Source organism: Pelecanus crispus, chromosome Z (assembly GCF_030463565.1).
Source record: "Pelecanus crispus isolate bPelCri1 chromosome Z, bPelCri1.pri, whole genome shotgun sequence".
NCBI lineage: Eukaryota > Metazoa > Chordata > Aves > Pelecaniformes > Pelecanidae > Pelecanus > Pelecanus crispus.
Window position 1 is genome coordinate 39169509 of NC_134676.1, and position 18593 is coordinate 39188101.

At 45.5% G+C, this 18593-nt stretch overlaps 1 protein-coding gene across 1 annotated transcript in view; it reads left to right on the forward strand.

The window, feature by feature from the left end:
• The window catches only part of TRPM6 (transient receptor potential cation channel subfamily M member 6), a 94527-nt gene that overhangs the window by 38074 nt on the left and 37860 nt on the right, over positions 1 to 18593 (forward strand). The window contains exons 12-18 of the mRNA XM_075727092.1: positions 215 to 349; positions 859 to 912; positions 4591 to 4731; positions 6454 to 6564; positions 7612 to 7892; positions 8961 to 9189; positions 9789 to 9944. Coding sequence (XP_075583207.1) covers positions 215 to 349; positions 859 to 912; positions 4591 to 4731; positions 6454 to 6564; positions 7612 to 7892; positions 8961 to 9189; positions 9789 to 9944 — 1107 coding nt within the window. The remainder of the gene's footprint in view (positions 1 to 214; positions 350 to 858; positions 913 to 4590; positions 4732 to 6453; positions 6565 to 7611; positions 7893 to 8960; positions 9190 to 9788; positions 9945 to 18593) is intronic.

Genomic DNA, 18593 nt, shown 5'->3' on the forward strand with positions numbered 1-18593 from the left:
ATTATGGAGACTCAGTTTTACTCCCCCTCTCTGTTGGATCTTTTACACAGATGCTTCCTCCAGCATATTTTTTCTTTTGTACTGTGCCCTTTAAATATACATAAAGACAAATCATTGTAACAAAGAGATCCCTAGCTGTCCAGGAATGTTTTATTTATTTCCAAAAGAAGATAATACTTCTCTAAGCTTTTCCTTCATCTCTGTCCTTCTGGAGGTTGGCGCCTTGGAACAGGCAATGCTGGATGCTTTAGTGATGGACCGTGTGGATTTTGTGAAGTTGTTAATAGAGCATGGAGTGAACATGCACCGTTTTCTTACCATATCTCGTTTGGAAGAACTCTACAATACAGTGAGTATTTGAAATCCCAATGTACAACTTTAAATAAGAAGGCCTAGAAAGAATATTTTGCTTAAGAGATTTGATAATTAGGCCACATTTTTATGAAGGATTTAAAAAAAAAAAAAAAGTTTTTTCACCATTTTTGATTATCATGCTGGATTTTTGGATTGGTGTCCCAGCTTTTTATTTTTGATTCATTGACATGAACCAGACTGAGTACTCACCTGAAGCTCATGAGGAATATGTTCTCATTTTAATCTGGTATGTGATACATTCCTATCTTGCTGAAAATGATATGTTGTTTAACCAAAGTGATACCAACTTCTTTCTAGAATATGTTAAGATTTAAGATAGTAGAGGTGTTGCAGATGGTGTTGAAATGTTTTTAAGAGGTTTGTGGGGATAATTTAAATCACAGTAGCTTATCCCAAAGATCTTTTAGCTGCTTTCTTTTACTATATTGGTTTTCTAATGTAGAGTGACATGTTTGTTTCCTGTGTTTTCTTTTCACACCACAGAAACAAGGACCATCAAATCTACTTTTGCATCACCTAGTTCGAGATGTAAAACAGGTAATAGACACAGGAAAGGCTGGGGAGCAAAAATAGTAGCTTAGAACTTCATAGAATCATAGAATGCTTTGGGTTGGAAGGGACCTTGAGAGATCATGGAGCCCAACCCCCCTGCAGTGAGCAGGGATTGAACCTGTGAACTTGGCGTTATTAGCACCATGCTCTAACCAACTGAGCTAACCCTGCTGGTCAGTACCAGTCCACTGGTACACTGCAATGAGGTAATACAGGGGAATTTTAGGAATAGAAGTGATGGGTTCGTTACTATGCTCCTATATCTACTAAATGGTTTTATCTTCATCCCACTGATCCCCCTAAGCAATTAACTAGCATACTACTACTGAATGCTCCCAAGGGTCCTGTACCTTAATTTCAAAGCCAAGCAGTTCTTGTAGATCAGACTCTCTTTCTCAAGTTACTAAAGTGACATTATGAAGTGATTGTACAAAAGACTTAGTGAATTAGTGCAGTAATTATGCTCATTGCTTTAAGCTTTTCTTTTTTCCCCCAAAGCTAAAAAAGTCTTTCCTTGTTGAGCAGTAACAAAAAGATACTGTGACAAGATAGAATATAATTTTAATGTGCTGCATTGCCTAGGAGAACAGAAGGTGGCAGTGGATGACTACTGCATGGAGCACTGGCTCTGCTGGTAGTTTAGTGTCAGCCTTGTTATTTAGCTAGTCAGTAATTTACATTGTGTTTCTGTGATCTATTTTACCTCACAGCACTGCTTAGCCAGGAAGGGATGAGCTGTACCTTCTGCATCTAGTCTCCACTGCAGGAGATGCCTAGATCCAAAACTAGATTAATTGGCTAATTCCTTCCAGTGTATGAATGCTAAGATAAAATAAAATGGTAAGTCTGACTGTTTGCACAGTTCTGTGGTCTTAAGTAGTAGGATTTCTGGTGTGATTTTCTTATTGTGGGTGACTCTCATGTCAATCCCAGTGATGGTTCTGTAGATAGATGCAGGGTATTCTGGTCTCCATAGCAAGTTATCTTCTGTATTTTCCCGTCCTGATGGACATATTTGAGGTCTAACTTATGTGATAGATCTGGAAGATCTCAGTGTTGAAAACATATTGAACTCTTCCAGGCTGAGAAATGTGTCTTTCTCACTGATACTGAAATGATTTGCTCCTTGATATAACCCCTCTCCTAAAACCCATGGCCTGGTTACATCTCAAGGACACTCTGGGAAAACTAGTTGTGATCTAAAGAGAAGCTTTTGGCACTTGAAATGGAATAGTGGAATTTAGGTAGAAAATGGTTGCACAATTTCAAAACTTTCTATGCCATTGGGTAAGCTAAACGCTCTTGGGACCTGCAAACAGGTCTAAACACTGAAAAGCCTTTTTCACCTGAGCTTCTCTAAGTATGCGTAAATGCTCTGTGAATGTGTTGTGCAGCTGCAGTCTTACTAAATATGGTAACACAGTAGGTGGGACAGTCACAAGAGTGATGTGACCATGGTTTTCAGACTATTTCCTCCATTAGTGTGACAAGCTTTGCTGCTGCTGCATTTGAATTGAGATACACTGCAGTCTGCCCTGATAGCATAAAATATGCTTTTTAATGCAGAGAAGTATCTACAAGTATAGGTAGTCAGAAAGACTTGCCTAGCTCTCAATGACAGATGTGGCAAGTTCTATCCTGTGAGACGTGCTTTTGCCCCAGAGTGCTCAGCATGTTGATGCCTTCTGTTCCCCAGGGCTGGGTGGCCTTAGCTGGCTGTACTGAGTCTTACCACTGAAGTCGATTGAAAAAAATCTCAGTCTAATGAAGAAAACAACTTTTCACAGTCTGAAAGTCATACACCGCTAGGAATACATAATGCCTCTGATCCCATCTATGTACAGGCCCATTTTTCACTTGCAAGAGTTGTGGTTTAAGGTTGTATTGGGTTTGTATGGCAAGGTTTTGGTAGCAAGGAGGCTACAGGGGTGGCTTCTGTGAGAAGCTGCTAGAAGCCTCCCCTGTGTCCGATAGAGTCAATGCCAGCCGGCTCCAAGAGGAACCCACTACTGGCCAAGGCCAAGCCAATCAGCGACAGTGGTAGCACCTCTGGGATAACATATTTAAGAAGGGGAAGAAAAAAAAAAAAAAATGGGGACACAAACTGCAGCTGGAGTGAGGAGTGAGAATATGTCTCTGCAGACACCAAAGTCTGTGAAGGAGGGGAGGAGCTGCCCCAGGCACCGGAGCAGAGATTCCCCTGCAGCCTGTGATGAAGACCATGGTGAGGCAGGCTGTCCCTCTGCAGCCCATGGAGGTGGAGCAGATACCCACCTGCAGCCCATGGAGGACCCCACGCTGGAGCAGGTGGATGTGCCCAAAGGAGGCTGTGACCCCATGGGAAGCCTGCGCTGGAGCAGGCTCCTGGCAGGACCTGTGGCCCCGTGGAGAGAGAGGAGCCCAGGCTGGAGCAGGTTTGCTGGCAGCACTTGTGACCCCGTGGGAGACCCACGCTGGAGCAGTCTGCTCCTGAAGGACTGCACCCCGTGGAAGGGACTCACGCTGGAGCAGTTTGTGAAGACCTGCATCCCATGGGAAGGACCCACACTGGGGAAGTTCGTGGAGGACTGTCTCCCATGGGAGGGACCCCACGCTGGAGCAGGGGAAGAGATGAGGAGTCCTCCCCCTGAGGAGGAAGGAGCGGCAGAGATGACATGTGATGAACTGACCACAACCCCCATTCCCCATCCCCCTGCACCGCTCTTGGGGAGGAGGTAGAGAAAAATCGGGAGCAAAGTTGAGCTCACGTAGAAGGGAGGGGTTTTATTTCTCGTTACCCTACTCAGTTTTGATTGGCAATAAATTAAACTCATTTTCCCTAAGTCAAATCTGTTTTGCTCATGACGGTAATTGCTGAGTGATCTCCCTGTCCTTATCTTGACCCACAAGCTTTTTCATTATATTTTCTCTCCCCTGTCCAGTTGAGAAGGGGAGTGATAGAGCAGCTTAGGTGGGCACTTGGCATCCAGCCAGGGTCAAACCACCACAAAGGTCTTACCAATAATCTTTAAAATCTTCATGGAAGATAATCTGTTCTTCAGAGAATTTGTCACAAATATTGTGTCTTGGAAGGATGGTGGAGGTAAACTGGGAAGCAGTGGTGCTTTAAACAGAAGTGGTGAGAGACTCAGAAGGTACAGCTAATGTGCATGCAGCTGCTCTCCTAGCTGTCATGACAGTTTTGAGCCTCTACAAGAGATACCAGTCTCCAGGAATTACTCTACAACATTAAATACATGCTTCATCCACTTCTTCATTTTTAATTAATGAACTAGTTTAATGAGCAAATCATACCATACTAGTTTTCTCTTGTTATGAGAAGATTTTCATCAGTCTCTGTGGCTGTTGGTGATTAACCTGAAGAACCATTACCCTCATTGTTGAATGCAGCTGGTGTTGTGAACGTTGCAGTATACGTCCCTATGCGATGTGGGTGCAGTGAACTGTAGATGTCACACTTTTCAGACTGAAAATGTGGATGTGCCTGTGTTCTCCCTCCTAGGGCAGTTTCATATGCCTGATGAACGTGTACACTTCCCTGACAGATGCAGGGGCTCTCAATTGCACCTTCCTCCAGACTCCCCTCATAGTACTAGGGCTCTGACATGGTTGAATGTTACATAAAATAGCATCATGAAATGCTTGTGACATCTGGTGTTTCAGAATGCCCTTTCCTTGGATTACAAGATATCACTGATTGATATTGGGCTGGTGATAGAGTACCTCCTTGGTGGAGCTTATCGGAGCAGCTATACAAGGAAGCATTTCCGAATTCTCTACAATGATCTCTACAGAAAACACAAGGTAACTTTGGTGAAATGGCTACCACTGGTCACCAGGAAAAGTGAAAATGTGACACCTGAAAATAGCTCAGGTTGTCATTGTGGTTTGTCTGAAGAGCATCCATTAAATGTATGCCATGTTTGTCTGTTTTATGAATCTCTTTGCCAACTGTAGAGAGGTTGCAAATAAAAGACAAATCCCTCCCTACACTACTCCCTGCCCCCAAGACCACTGATGATTGTTAAATTAACTGTTAGTTCAGTAAATTTACCTTTGTGTCCTGTAGCCACGTTGTATTCTTTGTCTGTCATCTATCAATAAAGATCGACAAGGCTGTACTGACCACCATTTTCCCTTTTGCGAAGCAGTTGCATGTTTCTGCTCTTGCAACTTGAACCACATCACAGAAACACTGAATTCAGCAGGCATTGAAGTAGACTTAGAGCATGTCAACATGGCATAGTGAAGAGCAACACGGAGATCCCTGACCCAAGTTTTGAGCGGATGTCTTACCGCTTAGAAGCAGCTTAGTGCTAGCAGTGCATCTTCCTGCCCAGGCCAATGAGCTGTGTTTGCCTGGCAGAGCTTTTTTCGTGACGCCCTGGTCATCACAAGGGAAGTCTTACGTTGGATGTGCCAGGCTGCACCCATGGTGCAGTGGCTTTGTACAGGCAGAGGGTTGTGCTTGGACATGTGTGCCATCCTGCACCTTCTAGATGCTTCAGGTGTTTCACTGTACGGCATAGCATTGTGCCATGTCTGCATATCAGTAGTATCACCTCTACAAACAACAAACTGCCTCAGAACAGCAGTGTGCAAAGATAGTAGCACTTTCATTTTCCCCATTGACTTTCCAAAAACAGTAACTTGAAAGCAGCCTACAGTTCTCAATAAATTAGCTGAATATCATTCACAGAAGGAGCAGATTTACCACATAAGAATTCTCCCTGGTCTTCAGAGTAGAACTGGACTTTGATTAAAGCACTTCCCTATGTTAAAAAACAAACAACAAAAACCTCTTGTCCCCATGTACTGCTTTCATGACTAATAGAAGAACCCCAGGGTGATCAGGGAAAAGAGAAGAAATAATGAAAACCGTTACTTGGAGTGAATAGAAACACAGAGACAGAACTTCCTGTGTGTCACTGGCTTAATACAATGCTTAAAAAGAGATATTTGAGCAGTTGTAACACTCTTCGCTGTATCTGCATGAAATATGACCTTAACAGGGATGGGTGAAACCACATGATCATATAACTAGGAACTGCAGGGAAGAGCGTTAATGATTCAGCTGCCCAGGGATGCTAGACATGCCATCCTTTGGAGGAAATCGTCAGCAAAAAGTTCAGAAAACTTCTGTCTTTTAAAGGGTTTATGACACTTTTTGTAAGTGTAGGCACTTGGAAGAGGTTCCAGGTTGGCTGATTCCAATCTGGTGCAAGCCCTGTTGTTGTTGTAATTGGCGGATGCTATTGGGGAAATCAGTATTTTGAATTTCGAGATTCAGAAAAATATATATTTTTTAAATTAGATGTGAAACAGGCTATTTTTAACTTGATGGTGTAAGCTCCAGTAGTAGGTATAGTGATTGCTGACTCACTAGTCTTTGAATAACATCAGTTTCTACAGGCACCACTGCAATCAGAGATAAGTACAGGCAAACTTCATCTCTAATTTGCATTTCTCTCCTTGTGTTTTATGGTATGCCTTTGGATCTAGAGAGTGCTCTCCAGCTTTTCTCAGAGCCTGTCTCATTCCCTTCATCAGAGTAATCAGACGGGTAGCAGGATGGGATCTACTGAAAGTACTTTGCATTCTCAGTTCTTCAGAACAGCACACCCTTACAAATACAAGGTAATATAATTCCTTATTCTAAGACTTTGTTTAGGACAGATTAGGCTGCTAATCATTTTATTGGGAGATTTTAGGCACATGTTGGTCAGGCTGTTAGTTATCATAATTCTACTTAAATTCCAGTGGAAGTAATGTTTTACTGCTCACTGTTCATGAAGTACAGGTCTTGCAATTTTAATGTTGAAATCAAGCTCAGACTCCTCCTGTGATACTTTTTAACTTCCATCCATTTGTTACTAAGGGCTTTCGTTCACTGAAATGTAGTATCACCAAATTTCTGAACATCAAGCATGGGTGAAAACTCTTCTTATTTGGAAGCGACAGTAGGAATTATCTGACTTTCCTGATGTTTTCTCATGATTGATTATTCTCATGATTAAAGTAGCTACAGTAAGCCTGCTAAGAAGAGATACAGTTCTAATATCTGGAAAATTATAAAAGAAAGAACAATAAAAAGGGAAAGACCACCACATATATATATCTGACAGACAAAACATAACGTAGAATGAATTCAAATGGCATTACTAGAATTAGTCTGAGCCAAAATGAACCCGTTATAGCACTGAGACAACCTCACTTACACCAGTGAGACTTCTTCTTTGCCTTTAATGGAGAAATATCCAGAGATGAACATACAGCAAGTTTACATTACAAGTGTGGCAGACAGTAAAAATAATTAAGTATCACAAGTCCATGGTGTATGTTTCAGTCTACTGATTGCTTTTTCTTCTGTCATGACACAAGTACAAGAAAAGAGTGAAAGTAGGATCTTGGTATTACGGGGTTTGGAGACTGCCCAACACGGTGGAAGAGGACACTATAAATGGCATGGGTACAGAGCAAGGGGTGGGTTTTCTCCACTAATGTTACCTGCTGCTTAGCATTGGTAATCTGAGTGTGATCCTAGCTGTGGTTTATGACTTAAAGGTATACAACAATCAAATAGTTTGCTACTTGCAATTCAGATTTATGTGCAGTTTTATTTACATGAATCTGAACCTCAACCATTCATTGAGATTTTCTTCTTTTTGAAAAACAAATTTATAGGAAAGATCCACTGCTTTCCATAAGTGTAAGAAGAAATCGAAAGAGGATATAAACTTTGCAGAGAACTATGAGTCGTCTGGCTTTATCTACCCCTATAACGACCTCCTGGTTTGGGCAGTGTTAATGAAAAGGCAGAAGATGGCAATGTTCTTCTGGCAGCATGGAGAGGAAGCCATGGTCAAAGCTGTTGTGGCTTGTAAGCTCTACAAGGGGATGGCACATGAAGCTAAACAAAGCAACATGGTGGATGACACTTCAGAAGAACTCAAGAAGTACTCAAAGTATGAGTTCTGCCTTCACTTCAGTTAATAAAGTTCTGCAGTGCTTAGAATGGTTAGATATTTTCCTAATCCACTAAGAGTTTGTAAGGTTAGTGGTGCCGTGGACTACGGAGTGTAAAAGAAATACTTTCAGCTGCCCACTATTCATATTATATAATGGAGCTATGTATTGGTGTGCAGTCTGGTTGAGAGTTAAAGTAAAGCTATTAGCCTGTTACCTAGTTGCATATTTGAAAATTAAAATAGAGGTGAGTAATGCATGGCTCACTGTCTGCTGAATGGTCAAGTGGAAGACTGAAATTTCCCTTACAGTTTCCCTTCCAGTTCAACTTGTAAAAAAGCCATATGGCACATATGTGTTGGACTTTTCAAATCTGTAATGTGTGGTAATGAGCAAACTAAAATCAGTGCTTAAATCCTACTCTGTGTAAGACCTAAAGAAAAATGTAAACTGAAATAACCAAGTGAATAAGAAATTAAGTAGACCAGGAATTTTCTTCAAGTTTGTAGTTTCATGTTAGTGTTTTCTGGTAGTTTTTCTTGTTAATGACGTATTGTATGCTTTGTAGACATCATGCCTCAGATTCAGAGTACAGTAAGATGTGCTGTCTTGTTTTGCATCCAGCTCTAAAGCTTAATTTAAAGGAAGGTGTATCTTCCTTGAGGAATCTTCCCTACAGAGATGTTTAAGAGCCAATGTAAAAGAAGAGGCTTTTGCAACTGCCTGCAATGCTTGCCCACGGTGGTGATGAGCCTGTTGTTGAAGGAAATACACAGAACTTTGTGGGTCCATTTTGATTGCTGAGTGAGATTAAGAACAAAACAAATAAAAAAATAGAAAACAGGATGACCCTAAACCTTGTAATTAGGACTAAATAGTTTTACTCCCCAAATTATTTTTCACTAGATATATTGGTAAAGCAATGGGAAGAATGGGAGAAGGCATACTTAGTGAGATTGTTAGCTGAACTTTGGTTAATGGAGTTTTCAAATCAACCTTTTTGCAGCGGTGATTCTGAGTTTTGACTGATCCCTGTTATATTAACTGTTAATTCCTTTCTGCTCTAGGGAATTTGGGCAGCTTGCCTTAGATGTGCTGGAGAAAGCGTTCAAACAAAATGAGCAAATGGCCATGAAGTTGCTGACCTATGAACTGAAAAACTGGAGCAACTCAACTTGCTTAAAACTAGCAGTGTCTGTGGGGCTGCGGCCTTTCGTATCCCATACTTGCACTCAAATGCTGCTGACTGATATGTGGATGGGACGCCTGAAGATGCGAAAGAACTCCTGGTTTAAGGTAACATCTCTCTAGCTTTTTCTGAGCATTTAGATGCTGTTTAGATGTTTTATACATGTCTTTGTGGTTATGAATGTGTCTAATGCGGCTTCACAGATGTGCTTAAGTATGGATTAGAATGTGCACATCTGGGAGAGAAAAGAAAGGCGGGGAGCGAAGACACTACTTGCTTCTGTTTTACTTGTTTGCAAAAGCAGCTGTGGGATGACATTAGGAGAATGCATTCTGTGAGGTTTTTTTTTTTTTGCTGTTCCCATTCTCTCAGCACCCTTCAGTCCCTCCCCACCTGCCCTTGCTGCCCCGCATTGCTGGTTTTCCTGCAGAGCTGCTTATGGGAGGAATGCGCTCCAGACATAGGGAGAAGTATCTAAAGTATCCTCAGATACCATGACACTCTTCAAAGCCACAAAACAGTCAAGAGCAATACACTTCTTTGGAGGCTGTAGGAATGTGATACAGAGGTTCCCTGCACCATGGCTCCCTCCCAGGCCAGTGGAATTGTACTGGGCTTGTGCTGGCACCATGCATAGCTGACTATGGCCTCAGATCTATGCTATCACTGCTGAATTAATTTCCTGAATCTTGTGTCTCTCTTTTAGGTCATCATGAGTATTCTCCTGCCTCCCACCATCTTGATGCTGGAGTTTAAAAGCAAGGCAGAAATGTCTCATGTGCCTCAGTCTCAAGACTTCCACCAGTTCACATGGTATCATGGGGATCAGAGCCCAACCAGCTCTAAAGATGCCTTGTCTCTGGTTAGTCTGCAGTGATCACTTATTTGTGTGTCAGGGTCTGTCTGTTTACCACAGTATAATCCTGAGGAGTGAGAAGGAGGTGATCAGCTGGCAGTGTTGGGGCCCAATTCTCAGGAAGTAGGGGTTTGATCCCTGGTTTGGATACAGACTGAAGTGACCTTGGACAAGTCGCTTCATCTGTCCTCGGTGTCACTTCTGTACTGGTCATAATGAGAAAATCCTTCCCAACCTCACAGAATTATAATAAGATTATAATTATCTGTCAGTTATGCAGGTATTTTAGGGCACAAAGCCTATTCAAGCCGCAGATAAATACCTATGTAGTCTCGTATATCAAATAATCTAAGAATGGTTTCATATTGTACACAAAATCGCATCCATAAAACTCAATTCAGGTTGCCCAGTCAAGCTGTCCAAAGCAGAGAAACAGCACAACTGAGGCAGTCCAGGTCCTGTCATCTCCAGCTCACTCTTTCCTTCCCCTCTGCCTGGCCAGCAGCCTCTCACCCTCTCCATGGCCATCCTTCACTCTCAGTCTCTCCTTGAGATTTTGTTTCCTGATGTCACGAATGCAGGTTTGTGAATCCTGCTGATTATGTCGATTCACTATGAATGAGTGACTTTACACAGGTTGATTCAGTAAAAGTTAGAATTTACTTGTAGCAAATTGCAGAATTTGATTATAGTATTTTTAATAGCACTCAATCATCAATGATTAATAAAGTGATTAGACAAAATTGATCAAAACAGTAACTTAGATTCGAAGATGGCAAGGTTCACTCTATTACTACATAGAAACACATAAAAGAGAATTAAATCACAACAAGCTAAAATGATTCATAAAAGCATTGCGTATATATGGAATAAAAGCAAGGTGTGTGTGTGGGGCCCTCCCGTTGAGTCACGAGGTTTAGACTAGACCCCCTTGCTTTCTAAACTCCTTCTCAGAGAGGAGCCTAGGCGCGGCTAGGTCTAGTCTTAGTCTCAGACTTGGTCAACGGTTTATAAGGATAAGTATAATGTATATATATGCATATATGTATATCTAGTACATAGGAAAAATATATAAAGGAAATTGGATTATATGAGAGAGAGAGAGAAATTGTATGTAGAGGATACCCTTTATTGTACGTATTGTATGTATTGTATGTAGAGGATACATTGTACGTAGAGGATTGTACGTAGAGGATTGTATGTAGAGGATTGTATGTAGAGGATACCTCCCGTTGAGTCACGAGGTTCAGAATGGACCCCCTTGCTTTCTAAACTCCTTCTCAGGGAGGAGCCTCGGTGCGGCTGGGCCCACTCTTAGTCTCAGACTTGGTCAACGGTTTATGAGGGTAATGCTATAAGAATAATACAGCAGTATAAAACTCCCTTTAAAAATAAATCATACATGTACAGACTACTTAAATTGATTCATGGATGCACACTCACAAATATGAATGCATGTATGAAAACAGTATACCTGTTAACAATTCCCCTCGAGTTTAGTGAAATACGGCTAATGCCTTGGCATTTCTCAATGGGCGAGAGCAGAGTCTCGAGGAGTGAAGAATATCAGCAGCCCAGGCCCCGTTGTCGATCTCCAACAATGGAGTTCTGGTGGCAGCAGACTTTTGGAATCTGCTAGTTTTCGCTGACTCCGAGAGACATTTTGATCAGAGGGAGATGCTGGTGCGGCCTGCGGCGGTCCAGGAGAGCTGAAAGGGCCTCACTTAGGACTGCTGTTTGTAGGATTGTGAGATGATTGACTTTAATCACCAGTAAGTTTCCATCCGAGGCACAGTTCGGGTCGGCTTGTTGTTGGAATTCCAGCAGCGATGATAGCACCCTGTTTCAAGGCTGTCCGGGGTAGCTGTTTGTTCTCGTTCCCCTCGTTAGCCATAATATGAATCTGGATAAGACCAGGGCCGCTCTCTGCTCCAGCCATGTAGGAGTTTCTGGTACAATTAAGGGGCGCTTAACTGACCCAACTCGCTACACAAAAGCTGCGGCATGGAATTCCTGAGATTGTAAAGCGGCCGAAGTGAAGGGGAAAAATGGAACAGAAAAACGGGAGGGGGGGGGGGGGGGGGGAGATGTACCACCACACCTGAGTTACACCATAGCCCCTCCAGAGGTCTAGTTCCTGCCCATATTGTTGAAAAACAGGGTATCTCTACTTCTGCATGGCTTGAGCCCCGCGGAGATGCCGTTTAACGCACGAGGGAAGCACTGCGCTTTTGGCTTAGTCACCTGAGCGGAGCGCTGCCAGACGCTGCAGGGGCCGGGGGTTGCACACCGATCCTTCTCAGGCCTGTCCGTGGAGAGTCTCCAGCACCGGCGAAGCCTCTGCCTTTTAAGGTCAGAATCAGTCCCCGCGGCGGGGGGCTCGGGAGCGGGCGCTGGCGCCGGGGCACCCTCGCTGCGGCGGCCAAAAGCGCAGGGCGGGAGCGGGCAGCCCCGCCCCGCCCCGCCCCCCTCCCCACGGAGCAGAAAAGAGCGGGAAAGGGCGAGCTGCTGACGTGCGGCAGCTCTGACGCAGCGTGGGCGGGGACAGGAGTGACGGCGGCCAAACCCCCCCACCTACAAAAGCAGCTGCCGGGGAGCGCGAGCGACCGGGACGGGCAGACAGCGCGCGGCGCGTCGGAGCGCGCGGCAGTTCGCGCGGGGAAGGCCGAGTCCCCCCGCTCCTAGCTCCGAAGGGAAACTCGGGCAGTGGTCATCGTCCGCCCAGGAGAACACCTGGCAGCTGTGGTACCCGCCCGCCCGAAAGCCGCCGCCAGAAGGAATGCTGAGACCCAGAGGGAGCTCCCGCACAGACACGCAGCCGTCCAGGTCTGGCTGCAGGGAGTGCCTGAGCCTGTCGCCTGTACCGCAGGGCAGCGGAGACGGCAAATGTCTGCGGTGTGAGCAGGTAGATGATCTGCTCAGCCTGGTGGCAGAGCTGAAGGAGGAGGTGGAAAGGCTGAGGAGCATCAGGGAGTGCGAGAGGGAGATGGATTGGTGGAGCCACACCCGACCGTCCCTGGGGCCAGGGCAGCAGGCGGAGGCCCCACAAGGAGCGGAGGATCCCCTGCCCGCTTGCCAGCAAGCAGAAGGACGGGATCCAAGAGATGGGGGGAATGGAAAGAGGTCCCTGCCCGGGGAGGCAGGCGAATCCCCTCCCGGCCTCCCTCATCTCCCCAGCTGCCCTCACATAACAGGTATGGGGCTCTGGGAGTTGAGGGCCAGGCAAACGGGGAGGGAGGTGAAGGCGAAGGCCCAGCCAGGGGCTTGTTGAGGGCCAGTCAGTCAACCCCACGGATTACGACTGCCCCTGTTAAGAAAAAAAGGAGGGTAATTGTGGTGGGTGATTCCCTCCTGCGGGGAACTGAGGGCCCGATCTGCCGCCCGGACCCATCCCACAGGGAAGTCTGCTGCCTCCCTGGGGCCCGGGTTGGGGACATTACTAGGAAACTCACCGACCTCGTGAGGCCCTCTGATTATTATCCATGGCTGGTTGTACAGGTGGGCAGTGATGAGATTACACATAGAAGTCCTAAAGCAATGAAGATGGACTTCAGGGCACTGGGGCGATTGGTTGCAGGATCAGGAGCGCAGGTAGTGTTTTCCTCAATCCCGTCAGTGGCAGCTAAGAGTGCTGAAAGGAATGGGAAAACTCACCTGATTCACAGGTGGCTCAGAGGTTGGTGCCATAGGTGGAATTTTCATTTTTTTGATTATGGGGAGGTTTACACGGCACCGGGCCTGCTGGTGGCTGATGGAGATCGGCTGTTTCCAAAGAGGAAAAGGATTCTCGCCCATGAGTTGGTGGGACTCGTTGAGAGGGCTTTAAACTAGGTTCGGAGGGGGAAGGGGATATAAACGGGCCCACTAGTGAGGAGCCCAGGGGCAGCATGGCAACATTGGGGGTGAAATCGATAGCCCAGCTCAAGTGCATCTACACCAATGCACATAGCATGGGCAACAAACAGGAGGAGCTGGAAGCCCTTGTACAGCAGGATAGCTATGACATAGTCGCTATCACAGAAACGTGGTGGGATGACTCTCATGACTGGAGTGCTGCACTGGAGGGCTATAAGCACTTCAGAAGGGATAGGCAGGGAAGGAGAGGCGGTGGGGTGGCTCTGTATGTTAGGGAGTGTTTTGACTGTATAGAGCTTGACAGTGGTGATGATAAGGTCGAGTGCTTATGGGTAAGGATGAGGGGGAAGGACAGCAAGGCGGATGTCCTGTTGGGAGTCTGCTATAGACCACCCAACCAGGATCTAGAGGTAGATGAGGCGTTCTAAAAGCGACTGGCAGAAGCCTCGCAATTGCTAGCCCTTGTTCTCGTGGGGGACTTCAACTTGCTGGACATCTGCTGGAAATACAACACAGCACAGAGGCAACAGTCTAGGAAGTTCCTAGAGCATGCGGGGGATAACTTTCTGACGCAGCTGGTAAGTGAGCCTACCAGGGGAGGTGCCTCGCTTGACCTGCTGTTTACTAACAGAGAAGTGCTGTGGGAAATGTCGAGGTTGGAGGCCGTCTCGGGCTTAGCGACCACGATATGATAAAGTTCTTGATTCTGGGTGATGCCAAGCGGAGGGGCAGCAAAACTGTTACGATGGACTTGCGGAGGGCAGACTTTGGCCTCTTCAGGACCCTGGTTGTGAAAGTCCCTTGGGCGGCAGTCCTGAAAGGCAAAGGGGTCCAGGAAGGCTGGGCCTTCTTCAAGAAGGAAGTCTTAAGGGCGCAGGAGCGGGCTGTCCCTGTGTGCCGGAAGACCAGCCGGTGGGGAAAACGACCGGCCTGGCTGAATAGGGAGCTTTTGCGGGGACTCAGGGGAAAAAAGGAGAGTCTACCGCCTTTGGAAGAAGGGGCGGGCAACTCAGGAGGAGTACAGGGATCTTGTTAGGTCCTGCAGCGAGGAAATTAGAAAGGCAAAAGCCCAGCTAGAACTCAATCTGGCCAATGCTGTAAAAGATAATAAAAAATGCTTTTATAAGTACATCAGCAATAAAAGGAGAGCCAAGGAGGATCTCCATCCTTTATTGGATGTGGGGAGGAACATTGTCACCGAGGACAAGGAAAAGGCTGAGGTACTTAATGCCTTCTTTGCCTCTGTGTTTAACAGCCAAACCAGTCATCCTCAGGATACTCAGGCCCCTGAGCTAGAGGATAGGGATAGGGACCAGAATAGAGCCCTCATAGTGCAGGAGGAAGCAGTTAATGACCTGCTATGCCACCTGGATGCTCACAAGTCTATGGGGCCAGATGGGATCCACCCAAGAGTACTGAGGGAGCTGGCAGAGGAGCTTGCCAAGCCACTTTCCATCATCTGTCAGCAGTCCTGGTTAACAGGGGAGGTCCCTGATGACTGGACGCTTGCCAATGTGACGCCCATCTACAAGAAGGACCAGAAGGAGGACCCGGGAAACTACAGGCCTGTCAGCCTGACATCAGTGCCAGGAAAGATTGTGGAGAGGTTCATATTGAGTGAACTTAACAGGCAAGTGCAGGTCAACCAGGGGATCAGGCCCAGCCGGCATGAAAGGCAGGTCCTGCTTGACCAACCTGATCTCCTTCTATGACCTGGTGACCCACCTGGTAGATGATGGAAAGGCTGTGGATGTCATTTACCTGGACTTTAGCAAAGCTTTTGACACCGTCTCCCACAATATTCTCCTTGGGAAGCTGGCAGCTCATGGCTTGGGCGGGCGTACTCTTCGCTGGGTAAAAAGCTGGTTAGGTAGCTGAGCCCAGAGAGTAGTTGTAAATGGAGTTAAGTCCAATTGGCGGCCGGTCACGAGCAGTGTTCCCCAGGGCTCTGGTTTGGGGCCAGTCTTGTTTAATATCTTCATTGATGATCTGGATGAGGGGATTGAGTGCACCCTCAGTAAGTTTGCAGACGACACCAAACTGGGTGGGAGTGTCGATCTGCTCGAGGGTAGGATGGCCCTGCAGAGGGACCTGGACAGGCTGGATCGATGGGTTGAGGCCAACTGTATGAGGTTCAACAAGGCCAAGTGCTGGGTCCTGCACTTCGGTCACAACAACCCCATGCAACGCTACAGGCTTGGGGAAGAGTGGCTGGAAAGCTGCCTGGCTGAAAAGGACCTGGGGGTGTTGGTTGACAGCCGGCTGAACATCAGGCAGCAGTGTGCCCAGGTGGCCAAGAAGGCCAACAGCATCCTGGCTTGGATCAGGAATGGTGTGGCCAGCAGGAGCAGGGAGGTGATTGTCCCCCTGTCCTCGACGCTGGTGAGGCCGCACCTGGAATACTGTGTCCAGTTTTGGGCCCCTCAATACAAGAAGGACATTGAGGTGCTGGAGCGTGTTCAGAGAAGGGCAACAAGGCTGATGAAGGGTCTGGAGCACAGGCCTTATGAGGAGTGGCTGAGGGAACTGGGATTGTTTAGCCTGGAGAAGAGGAGGCTGAGGGGAGACCTTATCGCTCTCTACAACTACCTGAAAGGAGGTTGTAGTGAGGTGGGTGTTGGTCTCTTCTCCCAAGTAGTTAGCGATAGGACAAGAGGAAATGGGCTCAAGCTGCACCAGGGGAGGTTTAGCTTGGATATTAGGAAAAATTTCTTCATGGAAAGGGTAGTCAAGCATTGGAACAGGCTGCCCAGAGAGGTGGTAGAGTCCCCATCCCTGGAAGTGTTCAAAAAACGGGTAGATGTGGCACTTCGGGACATGATTTAGTCTAGTCTACCCTTGATTGGTTTAGTGTGGACTTGGTAATGTTAGGTTAAGGGTTGGACTGGATGATCTTAAAGGTCTTTTCCAACCTAAACAATTCTATGATTCTATGATTCCCCCAGACATCTGCTGAACAGAATTGCCTGTCCTTTCTTTTTCTCATTCTTCACAACGCATTCCTTGAACTGAAAATTTCCAAAAGTTTTCGGTCTGAGGTAGTCAGCAGACACAGAGAATTTCCATCCAAAAGGGTAAACATTGGTAACGTGCTAACCAATGACAACGGGATTGTCAAGTGAGAGCTGTCAGGCAATCTTTTTCTCTGCTCTGCTTATCTTACAGCAGATAAGCATTGTAGATTGCTTGGGACCTTGTCAGTTAGCTTTCAATTTGTGTAAAATAAAACAGAGCGAATTGTCATTGAGGACTTTCGCAGCAGCGTGGTAGGCCTGTCAATGCCACACTACTGTTTTCTCTCTCTGATGCAGAAAAATGCTTTTTATCTCCTGCAGTGCCTGTCTAATATAGTCAGTTCAAAAATGCCTTTTATGGGGTTAGGTAACAGTTATGATACAGAGGTCAGGCCAATTGTGATTATTTGCAACAGGACCACCCCTGCAGTCTGGTAGAAGGCAACACAGCAATGCACGTAAGCACTTTTCTGACCTGCCTGGGGCAGGGCTGCTTCCTTCCTACGCTAGCAATAAGCTCAACTTCTGATTTTATCTGATGCAGAGTGTTGTTTAAAACAAAAGCTACCACTGAGCTACCACTTTTTCTTAAATACTCTGATATGAAATATTATATAATAGTGTGCAGAAAATTTTAGCAGCATACATGTGCCATATAGAGCATCTTTCACATACAGTCATAAATTCCAGTGACCTGCTGCAGCTGGAAGTTGCGCTCTTTCATGGGACAAATTCTCTCATTCACATTGGAGGATCTGGTGTTAACACACTGGGATGACTCTGTGTATCAAATTCTCTGGTTTAGCACTTTTCTGAGTCTAATGTGATGAAAAAAATCAGTTTTCCCCTTATAACCCAAGGAAATGTTGTGTAGTAGGGGTGAACATGTCACATGAAATGTGCTATACTGCAGCTGTCTAGTAGCAGTAAGTTTTAGCATTGATATTAGCTAAGGCCAGTATTGAAACAAAACTGAACAAGATAGTTTGGTTCACTCAGCCTTGCCCAGCTATTAGCTATTTGTAGTTCCCCCAGGCCTCTCTCCTTCATCTCTGAAGACTCCTTTCAGCACCTTATGGTTTTGTCAGTTGCCCACTGCTGTGTGTCTGCACCTCTTCTTAGGCTTCAGCAGCAACCAGATATTTGTACTTTTGGAGGGGTATTCAGACAAGTGTCAAACTCTGATATAGAATCAAGTGTATTTGCTTTTTTGGGTTTTTTTTTGTTTTTATTTTACTGAAGATAATAAAGAAGTTACCTGTATTTTTTGTAGGTGGATCTTTGTAAGAGAGTACTTATTTCATCTTCATCTTCTATCCAGGCATACAATACATCAAAAATAGTAATTAGATTCTGTATTTAGAATTTCACTGTCTTGAAATTTTCCGTGCAAGTGTATACATGAGCAGGAATGTGTTGCTTATTCCCTTATTTCAGAATGTGCCACAGTTGTCAATGGAGTTCTAGCTAACACAGCTATGTCGTATTGGGAGTTAAGTTATTTATCTGTGTTTCACATATGGGGAAAGTGAGAAATGGAGTGATTAAATGACTTTCTTAAAGAAATGAGTGGCAGAAACAGGAGTGGATGCAGGTCTGCTGATGCCCAGTCTACTGCCTGTAGTCATAAGAGCAAACTCTAAATGAGTATTTATAGTGGAAAAGTGTGCATGTTAATTATTGCAAATGAGATGGTTGTAAGCAGACAAAATCAAGCTACAGTAATGGTTAGTATATTCAGAACATAGCTTAAACATCTGTGCCTGTCTTCCTTCTAACATGGCAC